Raw genomic sequence first — 12,670 nt, forward strand, 5'->3', positions numbered from 1 at the left:
GAACAGCTTTAACTAGGGTTACCACCTGAACAGCTGTAATTAGGGTTACCATCTGAACAGCTGCAACTAGGGTTACCACCTGAACAGCTGTAATTAAGGTTACCATCTGAACAGTTGTAACTAGGGTAACCATCTGAACAGCTTTAACTAGGGTTACCACCTGAACAGCTGTAATTAGGGTTACCATCTGAACAGTTGTAATTAGGGTTACCATCTGAACAGCTGTAACTAGGGTTACCACCTGAACAGTTGTAACTAGGATTACCACCTGAACAACTCTATAATAAGGAACAATTTTGTTGATGATTGATAATTTTTAACCACTTTGTCAAGTCAGAACCTAAGGTTTAAAAACAAGTGATACATGAAAGCAAAGTAAGAAACAGATCACGCTTGTAATTTTACTAATGAATAAGAAAAGATTCCATATAATATGTACACATAACAGGTGGCAACCATATTGAAGAGTGGGAAGCTCTGATAAATTGAAGAGTGGCATTAATATGTTCTTTGTATTATGAAAAACATGTTAGCTCTTATTAATAGAACTTGTAACTTAACTACGTAAGAAAGTTGCTGGTCCTTGCACTCACTCGCAACATCTGTGCCATTAGAGCTTCAGGGCTAAAACCAAGAGAATTCACTGAATGTGGCATTAAATCTGTTTGATTGTGCTCTCACCACGAGAGGGAAAGTACAGACATTATCCCACTTACGTCTGTATAATGTTCTTGTGATTGTTTACTAACTCCATGTTAACAAAAATTAGCCAGTTATAAATGTTAATTATAATGTTTAACACATCATTTGTATACTATACATTACTAAAGACCCATGTATAGATAGTGATTAAACATTATCGGTGAAATTAGTCTTAATGAAAGAAGATTAAACCTTGGCAATAAAGCAACACAGACTGTTGAGTTTGAAAAAAAAAAATTATTTATTGGAAATATCAAGCTAACACACATCACAGTTCTATTGATGTTTCTTACATCACATCACATCATGCTTTTGCTACATTCACTAGAGGTACATCTTGTAAAGCTATGGTATAAAATTGAGCACCTATAAAAAAAGGGACATATTACAGACGAAATGGAGCTACCGTTGAGCTTTGATGGCCTCGTTCTTATTTTTCAGTTCACAAGAAATAAGCACAGAATAGGATAAAATACAAGATAATATTATAATGTTAGTTTCCTTTGATAAACTTCAAGGTAGAGCTTCCTTTTTTGAATTGGTTTCAATCCTCGTGTCTTCTAACCACTGTACGTGATCACTTTTCTCTGTAGCTTCAGTTTACCACATCATATGGAAAGGATATGATAGAACTAAACTGGTGCTCACAAGAAATAATAACAATGACAGAGAAAGTTGAACAGCTTTAGAGTTTATAGCCTTTTATCCATTAGTCACCTAGGTAACCTAACGTCTTATCCGTTAGTCACCTAGATAACCTAACGTCTTATCTGTTAGTCACCTAGATAACCTAACGTCTTATCTGTTATTCACCTAGATAACCTAACGTCTTATCTGTTATTCACCTAGATAACCTAACGTCTTATCTGTTATTCACCTAGATAACCTAACCTTTTATCTGTTATTCACCTAGATAACCTAACCTTTTATCTGTTATTCACCTAGGTAACCTAACCTTTTATTTGTTAGTCACCTAGACAACCTAACATCTTATCTGTTAGTCACCTAGGTAACCTAACCTTTTATCTATTATTCACCTAGATAACCTAACGTCTTATCTGTTAGTCACCTAGGTAACCTAACATCTTATCTGTTACTCACCTAGCTAACCTAACGTCTTATCTGTTAGTCACCGAGGTAACCTAACCATTTATCCGTTAGTCACCTAGATAACCTAACGTCTTATCTGTTAGTCACCAAGGTAACCTAACCATTTATCCGTTAGTCACCTAGATAACCTAACATCTTATCTGTTAGTCACCAGGTAACCTAACCATTTATCCGTTAGTCACCAAGGTAACCTAACCTTTTTTTTTCTCATACAATAATTTCACTGACAACTTATTACAGTATTGAATTTTTAAAGTACTTTTAAGTTACATTGTAATAAAACAATATACATAAGTATATTAACAATATACATAAGTATCCATATTTTAAAACATAAGATTTTTTATTTTTCCACTGTTTTGTGAAATGTTTGAAATTTTCTGGTAGATCTGTGATTATGAACCACTGATGTAGATAACATGATGATAGTAGCTCTATATCCACTTTTTTATGAGAAACAGAACCTTATAGAAAAGTTATTTGATATAATAAATCAGATAGTAATGAAAAGTAACATACAATTTTATCTTAAAGACTTCTTTGTCAAGTTTTACTGAAAATCTGAGGAGTCTGACTTTGGACCCAAAATGGTACTGAACAAAACATACATATGCACTCTGTAAAAATGGCTAAATGGTGTTTCTTGTAGTAAGCAAGGTTATAACCACAGCTAACTAAGAGTTCATGTATGAGGTGTCACGTGAAACTAACTGATATACTAAAGTAACATCACAGGTAACGCATCCTTTCATGATTTTGGAAATTTTATATCCTACCCTCTCCCACGATATGGTTTCAGTTTTTTTTTTTTACAAAGGATAATCATTCTGATATCAAAGTTTAATAAATTCAGTTGTGTATGATAAAAAAAATTGTTTGACAGGTAAGAACTGTAATATAACCGATTTGTGATAATTAATATGAAACATATTTATATTGAAACATTCAAAGTACAGAAAAAGGATACTTCTATTTTACATAACCAATGTGTGTAGCATTTCCAACTGCTCTCCAAAAGCAGCCATATTTAACTGATTATAGTCATTATGAAAACTGCAGTCTCCTCTTAAGCCAGCTCTAAATTTCTGGGCTTACAATGCTAAATTTTGGGATTCAATTTGCCACGGATAACCTATCGTGTAGCTTCGCAAAAAAAATCAACAACAACAAAAACTGGAAAAAAAAAATAAGGTGATACACAAAACAATGTATCTTGAAAACTGATCATTAGTTGATCAATAATACCTTTTTTTTATCATGACATTTAGTATTTACCAAGATAAGAAAAAAAATATCTATGATTTGGTTCATATATATCTTTATTTACCACAGAGCTCATGAAAAATGTTTAATTATGTACTTTTATGCCATTGTTAATTTTCTTTTAAAAAATAACTTTTGGCCTCAGTAAGATAGATTTCTTTATGAAAACCCACAAACAGTTAATAACCCTGTACGTATCACTACATTAATATAATTTTTCTAAGATAAATATACAAACTCGGGCACAACTTTGATATTTATCTCCAGTGTTAGAATGCTGTTACTCATTTCATTTGAGATTTATTACATTCTTAGATTTAGTTCTTGCATTTATACTTACTGTCATGTATTAGTAAGACCATCTTTCTTAACCAAGAAACATTTGAGTTAAAAGATTGGTAACTTAATAATGTGACTGTCTATAATCCTATAGATATACTTAACTTTTGTGACACTTATTAAAGAAAAAGGCTTAACAACTAATACTGTAATATCAGGCTCGTGTACATTTATGTAAGTAAATTACCTTCTTATATCATTTTAAATCCTCCAGGGGGAATTAAAATTGGATAAGGGAAGTAGAACAAATGAAGTTGATCTGAATTCATGCTTTAAACACTGCTACAGAGTTGTTTCTAAGGAACTAATAAATATACGACAACTGAGTATTATCAACTCTTTCAGTTGGTGCGCATAGTAACTTGATGAGATTTAATAATAATGTCAAAATTCAAACTGTACAAACTTAAGAACAGATGGATAGTTGTGAAACAAGAGTATAGCAAAAGACTACATAGTAATTGCAGAAATTAAGACCATACAAACTTGTAAGGATAGTGTGTGAAGCAGAAAGCGTGACTGTAAACAACACACTGATTACAGATATGTAATTTGATAATAGTATTATAGTTGAGTTTGTAACCAAAATATTTCATGTTGTACTGAAAATAACATCATAATAATTACGTACGATGAAAAGTCAACCGAGAACAATGGCATATCGTTTACAAGCCATCATAGAAAATGTCAGTATGGCAGTTTCAGTTTAATACACGTTCACATGTTTGTTTTTCACAGCTATAAGTATTTCAGTTTTTCAGATGAAGAAACGTATTAACCTTCTTTTATTACAAACCTTATATTTGATTAGGTTTCTCTGTTTTTCAACATTTTTTTCTCAGTTATTGTATTTACATGGAATTATTTCTTCAATTCTGACAGCACAATTTTTTTCTCAAACTATAATGAGTAATGGCTTTCTTTTACTATAAACCTTTGGATGGTCAGCTATAAGTCTGTGGACTTGCAATGCTAAAATCCAGGGTTTGAATCCCAACAGCAGACAGAGTGCAAATAGCCCTAGAAAACACAACACTAACACTTCTACTTAAATGAATACAATCGTATAAACGGTTGTGCATTGAACTAGTTTCCGTACATTGTACCAGCTACAGTATAAAAGTAAGAAAAGCTTACATTTAAAGCCACAGGTGCCAGCCTATAGAACTGGACAATTTAAGACTTTTTTTTCAATGACCTTCCCATCCTCTATTGATTGCTTTCGTAATGGTCATCGACCCGGAAGGGAGTCATGAACCTACAAGAGAAATTCTCAAGACACTTGCCTTAAGTGGGATAATTGTCACAGAAAGTCCAATTTTTTTTTTAACCTACTAAATCTTAAATTCAAGAATCACTTAACCATTTTGAAGAATAACCCGGTGCGTGTTATTCATTCGACAGTTTTACAAAAGTGTAAAAGAAATAAAATATATTTATACAGAATCCTTTTCAGTAAAGCTCAAGCTATAAAATGTTTTTTTTTACTAGGCTACCATCACTCCATTGCTAAAGATTTTAATAAACTCAAAGGCATTCTATCACTTCTGAAGTATTTGTTAATTTTCCTAGTCGAGGTGTAATCATCGGGTGTAATTTATGGGTAACTTATTCAGTGACAAAATATAGAAAAATATGTAGATCATAAAAATAAGATTACAAAAAAAAAGAGGGAACAAAACGTTCGATGAAAGGATATGACAATAATAACAACTTTCTAAATACTTAATTTCCAATTGTTGTTATATGTTAAATTTTCACAATTATGCCATGCTAAGAAATGAGATTCTGTAGAGATATATTGGTAGAATATATCACAATGGTCACAACTTCTTAAAAAAAAGTTACTTTAACTTATATATATTAAATAAAACAGTATTTAAGCTAAGCCATTAATACATCAAAACTCAAAACCCATTGGTCTAAAGTGCAGTTCTTTCGTCGTAAACAACGATGGCCTCGTTATCCACCAGTGAGTCAGTGTCTTTGTGAATAAAAGGTAAGATAAGAAAGGAATTCTGGCTCTTGTTGACTGCAATGGCAGCAGCACTGTCGTTTCTCATGCGGTTTTTCCTTTTCTTGCTGAAATTTACCTGAAATTAAAGAAGAATTGCTTATAATTTGACTTGTGCATAAAAATTAACAAACATAAAAAGATTAATAAACATTTTCTATAAAAAAAGGCCCCCAGTGCGGACTTACAACACTAGAAACCGGGTTTCGATACCCGTGGTGGGCAGAGCATAGATAGCACATTGTGTAGCTTTGTGCATAAATTCAAATAATCAATCTATTAAAAAAAGAACTACTTTTAAGAAATTTGTCTGTTGAAATATATTTTATCCATCATTATTCCTATAAATGTTTCAGTCAAAAAGATTAATAGTTGGCTCTAGAAATCTTTGACACATTTTTTTTTTACAAACTTTGATTTAGTACATACATAACACACTGGATACTGGTGTAAAAGTTTGTTTGTTTTACAGAAAATTACACAATAGGCTATCTATGCTCATTCCACCACAGGGGAATCGATCTCTGGATTTTAAAACTGTAAATCCTGTGTCTTACTGCTAACCTAGCAGAAGACCTGGAGTTTAAGAGCTCATTCTGTAAATTGACCTACTTCTGTTTTTCGTTGTTGGTATACTTTGTGAAGTAACATCATTGTATATATATATCTGTATATAAAATGTTTTAAATTATATTGTTGAAACATACTTTACAATAACCTTTTTTTTTCGCTTCCAGGGCTAGTCAGTAAATACAATGTGCTGGCCCTGTAAAGTGCTTTATTCTGAAACATTGGCTAAATAAACTAATTACTCTAGAGCAATTAACTCATTTTACATTAACATTTATCTTCTGTAAATTAGTAGATAGGATAGTAAAGTGGCAACTTACTTTGGCATACAACTCGTTAAGGTCATCTTCGGTTGAAAGTGGCCGAAGACGAGAATGTCCCCATGCTGGAAGGCTTCTAGTTTTCATTATTGTGTCAGGGGTCATTATGAACTGGTGAGTTAATCCATTTAGTTCATCTAATCCTGTAAAAAGTTCATTGCAAAGCTATTTCTATACATAATACTTGTTATAGCAATTATATGTGTATTTTCTGTTTTACATAAACAAACTTATAAGTTAACAGAAATGATGTTCTGCCTTATTCTCTAAGGAGAGTAAGTTTTTTGAACCAAAAAAAACCAGGCCTGTTGAGAGGCAGGAACAGTTGGGGAAACTGCCCTGGTAATTTTAAAGTTACGTAGGGCCCCTTAAAAAAAAAGTGTAGCTATGTAAAATAAAAATGGGCAAAAAAATGTAAAATTCAGTGAATTTATTCATAAAATATAGGCTGTATTTTTGCGCTTTCTTTACTGCTAGGGGCTGTACCCCCATCCCAACTGTACAAGATTTATGAAAGACAAACACACACACTTCAGGCAAAGAAAAAAAGAGTACATTCACCATTTTCAGTTGAGTAGCTAGACTGATTTTAAAATTAGTTGTTTGCCGTAGACACACACCCTTATATCAAATATTTTGTATACAAAACTCTAATTTACAAACTTTTCTGATATATTTAGTATTTGAATTCTGCAGCCTTCTTAGCACTTAATACTACTGTAAGTTCGTTCTTAATTACCAGAAAAACAGAGGGCCCCTTTGAATCTGCCTCTGGCTTGTAAAGGTACTATAAAAAGCTATGCATTCTTCACCTAATTTTTTCATCCCCCTCTATTGTCCTGCCAAGGGGGTTTGTACCTCCATAAAGAAAGGGTATTCTTCTTCATATATGCCCAATTTTTATCAGTTTTAACTTTCAGGTAAGTAAAGAAATACTTAAATTTATCTTCATTTTTTTATATTTTATCTAAAATTAACCTGGAACTGGGACAGTGGCTACCCTATAAACATGGCACCAAAAGAGTAAATATCTTTAATTAAAGTATTATATTTTCACAAAACACATGATATTTTATCTAGCAGTAAAGAATACTTTTTTAAGCGTTTATCAATCTTTAAAGAAGCCTGCAAACATAAAAAAAAGAAAACAGAACAAGGGTTGATGTTTTAAAAACAAAAAGGTGCATGCTTAGATCCTTTTCAGACAGCTAGTTAAAGTTCCTAATTGAGAAAAAAGTCTGAATCAATCCTGGTCTTTTACTCACCATCATAAGACGAACATTCACTTAGCGGAGGCATGTCTTTTAGGCAGTAGTAACTTCGAACAGTATTCTCGGGAATACTCGACAGGATCACCTGGCTAATATCAACACCCACGTCTGGAAGAGCTGGCTCTGAGGGGTCGCAACCTCTTACTTGAGAGTCTAGTAAAGCATCATGGGAAAGATGGACTGGTTGACTCAGAGGTCTAGGTTTCATACTAGGATTATTGTGTGTTTGTTTAACCTGAAAATTCCAAAGTTTATTACTGTAAATATAGAGTCCTTAAAAATTTGACTTTCTTTTAAGAACTGCGAAATGCATTACATCCTGACGATATTAATTAAATTTTTTTTTTTGGTAGGTTGAAACAAGAATGTATATAAATTCTGGACACTTACTTGGCTGTTTTACTTTACTTTTAGTACAAGCTTTTAGCTCCTTAGTTAACAAATCCTCATGTCAAAGTTGGCTAAGACTACTTCACAGCTATTTTGGAGTTTGCAAGAAAGTAAAAATAATTTATGTGGTACAACTCACCCCCTTATCTTCTTCGACAGGCACCATTTGAGAATGTAGTACAGGCTTGTTGTTGTTTTCAACTACTGGACTTTTGTATTGCTGGTTGTTTTTTACTCCAACAAATACCATGGATTCACTGAAGTCAGTAAAAAGTTAAAATTAACACCTTTCACTAGAAGCCACTTTAACTCCTAACAAACTGTTGATAATATATCAAATATACATATATTTCTTGCTTACAGTACAAAAACAATTCAGTTTTAAGCCTTATTTCATCTTTAAAGGATAGCAAAGTTACAAACGCTTATCACAAATATTTGGATATTTAACTTCATTCTTTCTTGAGAATCAAAATAACTGTATGAAAATTAATTGTTCTACCGTTACCTAGCAGTCACAAAAAATATATCTGATAACACCTGCCATACGGTAAAGTGATACAAATCAGGTTGTTTGAAGTATATCTATATACGTATGTATGTATTAAAACTTGCAATGTTAGGAGATCCATAGATTACTGAACATAATTGTATCATATGTCATTATTTAAACTTCTGTTGTTAAGGAATCCACAGTCTACTAAACAGGAAAAGATGATGTTGGAACGGTTGAGAGAAATATAATGAAAATAAAACTTAAAAAAGTCACCTCTGAATAACCCCAGATCCAGTTTGTTTAACAGTTTTGCCTTCTTCTGATTGGTCTTTGCAACCTAAAATCAGAAACAAACAGTAAATTTATCATGTCAAGAGCTGTAGAAATTAAATTTATTAAGCAAAATGTTTACTCTCCTTGCTTTTGTTTTCCTTTTTACAACAGTTAATTTTTAATAAGCCAAGGTATTTATTTCAATAATGCTTTTTTTGGCATCTTTTACAAAATACTACTAATAGATGGCGCCACTGACAGAATTTTGTGTGTGTGTGTGTGTAACGTCTAGAATTTTCAATTACTAGATAACATATTCATCATTATCTAAGACCGGTAGATACTATAGGAGATTTCTTACTGTATTCCTTCTCATTCACTGTCTTCTGACAACAACAATGCCAGGCAAGCACGGCCACTGCCAGTATAAGCATTAATCCCAAGGCACCTGCAGATAAAGAAAAGAAATAACATCCTATTACCAAAAATAGCGACAACGTTCCTGGAGTCAAAACTAAGTTAACTTAATTAAACACCACTATTATTTCCAAGTTCTCTGATTATCTGTAACTTTAGTTAATTAAATTTATATACGTTGGAAAAAAAACTGTGACGTGTCGTACAAAAAAAGGTATATATTAAGTTCTAAATGTGTCTCACGAAAAGATAAAATATATACAACCTTTCATTAACGCGGTTCTTTCTATCGTAAAAGGGGTTTTTTATACGTAGCTACGCCTTGTAATTTTGCCACGAGATATCTCTACTTTACAGTTCTTTGTCTTTTTTATTTTATTCTATTGGTGTTAATCACGAAGCTAAAAAATGGACACTATCTGCCCACCGAAAGTATCAAACACCGATTTTCAGTGTATAAGTTCGTATATTTACTGCTGAACCATCGGGGGAAGGGAGCTACAGTTTTTACCCATATAGATAATAAATAAATACTTCACTATTACTCTGTTCTTACTATCTACAATAAATCTATCTAAATATGAGCTACTAATTAAGGACTGTTTTACTCTTCTACACTACACCCAGATACAACAGTTGTAATGTTACAGTAGTGTACTAGTAACTAAGGCCTGTTTTAGTCTTCTACACTACACCCAGATACAACAGTTGTAATGTTATAGTAGTGTGCTATTAACTAAGGCCTGTTTTAGTCTTCTACACTACACCAAGATACAACAGTCTGACAGTTGTAATGTTATAGTAGTGGGTTGGTAATTAAGGCCTGTTTTAGTCTTCTACACTACACCAAGATACAACAGTCTGACAGTTGTAATGTTATAGTAGTGGGTTGGTAATTAAGGACTGTTTTACTCTTCTACACTACACCCAGATACAACAGTCTGACAGTTGTAATGTTATAGTAGTGTGCTAGTAACTAAGGGCTGTTTTAATCTTCTACACTACACCAAGATACAACAGTCTGACAGTTGTAATGTTATAGTAGTGGATTAGTAACTAAGGCCTGTTTTAGTCTTCTACACTACACCAAGATACAACAGTGTGACAGTTGTAATGTTATAGTAGTGAGTTAGTAATTAAGGACTGTTTTAATCTTCCACACTACCCACATACAAAAGTCTGACAGTTGTAATGTTACAGTAGTGGATTAGTAACTAAGGACTGTTTTAATCTACACTACCCACATACAACAGTCTGATAGTTGTACTGTTATAGTAGTGGGCTAGTAACTAAGGACTGTTTTAATCTTCCACACTACCCACATACAAAAGTCTGACAGTTGTAATGTTACAGTAGTGGATTAGTAATTAAGGACTGTTTTAATCTACACTACCCACATACAACAGTCTGATAGTTGTACTGTTTCAGTAGTGGGCTAGTAACTAAGGACTGTTTTAATCTTCTACACTACCCACATACAACAGTCTAACATCTGTAATGTTACAGTAGTGGATTAGTAATTAAGGACTGTTTTAATCTTCCACACTACCTACATACAACAATCTGACAGTTGTAATGTTATAGTAGTGGGCTAATAATTAAGAACTGTTTTAATCTTCTACACTACCCACATACAACAGTCTGACAGTTGTAATGTTACAGTAGTGGGTTAGTAATTAAGGACTGTTTTAATCTTCCACACTACCCACATACAAAAGTCTGACAGTTGTAATGTTACAGTAGTGGGTTAATAATTAAGGACTGTTTTAATCTTCTACCCTACCCACATACAACAGTCTGACAGTTGTAATGTTATAGTAGTGGGTTAGTAATTAAGGACTGTTTTAATCTTCTACACTACCCACATACAACAGTCTGACAGTTGTAATGTTACAGTAGTGGGCTAGTAATTAAGGCCTGTTTTAATCTTCCACACTACCCACATACAACAGTCTGACAGTTGTAATGTTACAGTAGTGTGCTAGTAATTAACGCCTGTTTTAATCTTCCACACTACCCACATACAACAGTCTGACAGTTGTAATGTTACAGTAGTGGGTTAATAATTAAGGACTGTTTTAATCTTCCACACTACCCACATACAACAGTCTGACAGTTGTAATGTTACAGTAGTGGGTTAGTTATTAAGGACTGTTTTAATCTTCTACACCACCCACATACAACAGTCTGACAGTTGTAATGTTATAGTAGTGGGCTAGTAATTAAGGACTGTTTTAATCTTCTACCCTACCCACATACAACAGTCTGACAGTTGTAATGTTACAGTAGTGGGCTAGTAATTAAGGCCTGTTTTAATCTTCTACACTACCCACATACAACAGTCTGACAGTTGTAATGTTACAGTAGTGGGCTAGTAATTAAGGACTGTTTTAATCTTCTACACTACCCACATACAACAGTCTGACAGTTGTAATGTTACACAAACTCAACTTCTTTGAATAATAAAGTATAAATTTTAGATGTAAAAATTAAGCAACTCAATAAATATTAAATGTATATATATATATATACAAGATAATCTATCTTAAAACGTTTCGTCGATATATAGCGATGTTATCCAACTAAATCTGTATTATCATTACCTATGGCTGCACCAACAAGAATGGTCAAGTCTCTGTCCAGATGCCACTTGGTCAGGAAGCCCCTGGGTGTACCGGTTACGTTCTCCGCAGTGTGGTCCATGTAAGCCAGCATGGTTACGCTTTGTTGTAAGACCACGTGGCGGTAACCGTTAGGATTCAAAGTGTCGTTATCTGCTAATACAGATAATAAGAAAAAAAACGACTGTAATGTCACGAGTAATAAAACAGTTACAAATGTATACAAATAGAACTTTTTAAACCTAAATACTCCACGACCTCGTAAAGTGGTTGAAGATATTATGTTAAACAAGAAACGCAGACGCTGGTTAGTTGTGAATCCAGTGGATTGGTTTTCCTCTACTAAACACTACAGCTGTTATCATATTATTATATGTTTGTCTACGTCAAGCTTTCGCTTGCTTTAGTGTTTCGTCAATGGCTTTCTGATCTGGAGAGCTATTAGAGGTTAACACTTGCAAAGTGTTAAGTTCTTCCTCAGAACGGGCCTGGCGTGGTCTGGTGGTTAGGGCGCTGGACTCACAATATGTGGGTCGCGGATTTCAATCCCATCACGCGGAATATGCTCGCCCTTTCAGCCGTAGGGTCGTTATAACGTGCGATCTGTCCCACTATTCGTTGGTAAAAAGAGTATGATATCAGAAGGTATCGTTAGAGTATGATATCAGAAGGTATCGTTAGAGTATGATATCAGAAGGTATCGTTAGAGTATGATATCAGAAGGGTGTCGTTAGAGCATGATATCGGAAGGGTGTCGTTAGAGTATGATATCAGAAGGGTGTCGTTAGAGTATGATATCAGAAGGGTATCGTTAGAGTATGATATCAGAAGGTATCGTTAGAGTATGATATCAGAAGGTATCGTTAGAGTATGATATCAGAAGG

At 33.5% G+C, this 12,670-nt stretch overlaps 1 protein-coding gene across 5 annotated transcripts; it reads right to left on the reverse strand.

Moving 5' to 3' along the window:
- Positions 1-919: 919 nt before the first annotated feature.
- On the reverse strand, positions 920-11,968 carry LOC106476625. Of its 5 annotated transcripts, XM_022380437.1 has the most exons (9): positions 11,769-11,968; positions 9,110-9,196; positions 8,749-8,812; positions 8,119-8,236; positions 7,584-7,824; positions 6,319-6,461; positions 1,836-5,507; positions 1,717-1,771; positions 920-1,428 (listed from the first exon to the last, which is right to left on the reverse strand). In XM_022380437.1, exons 1-7 carry the CDS (start codon positions 11,878-11,880, stop codon positions 5,337-5,339), a joined length of 936 nt encoding a protein of 311 aa, XP_022236145.1. In that variant the 5' UTR covers positions 11,881-11,968; the 3' UTR covers positions 920-1,428; positions 1,717-1,771; positions 1,836-5,336. The 5 variants fall into 5 exon arrangements, with proteins under 5 accessions (XP_022236145.1, XP_013792723.1, XP_022236142.1 ...); XM_013937269.2 differs by having other exon boundaries at positions 920-1,940; positions 2,004-5,507; XM_022380434.1 differs by having other exon boundaries at positions 920-1,931; positions 1,995-5,507.
- Positions 11,969-12,670: the final 702 nt, after the last annotated feature.

Source organism: Limulus polyphemus, unplaced genomic scaffold, assembly GCF_000517525.1.
Source record: "Limulus polyphemus unplaced genomic scaffold, Limulus_polyphemus-2.1.2 Scaffold11057, whole genome shotgun sequence".
NCBI classification, from domain to species: domain Eukaryota; kingdom Metazoa; phylum Arthropoda; class Merostomata; order Xiphosura; family Limulidae; genus Limulus; species Limulus polyphemus.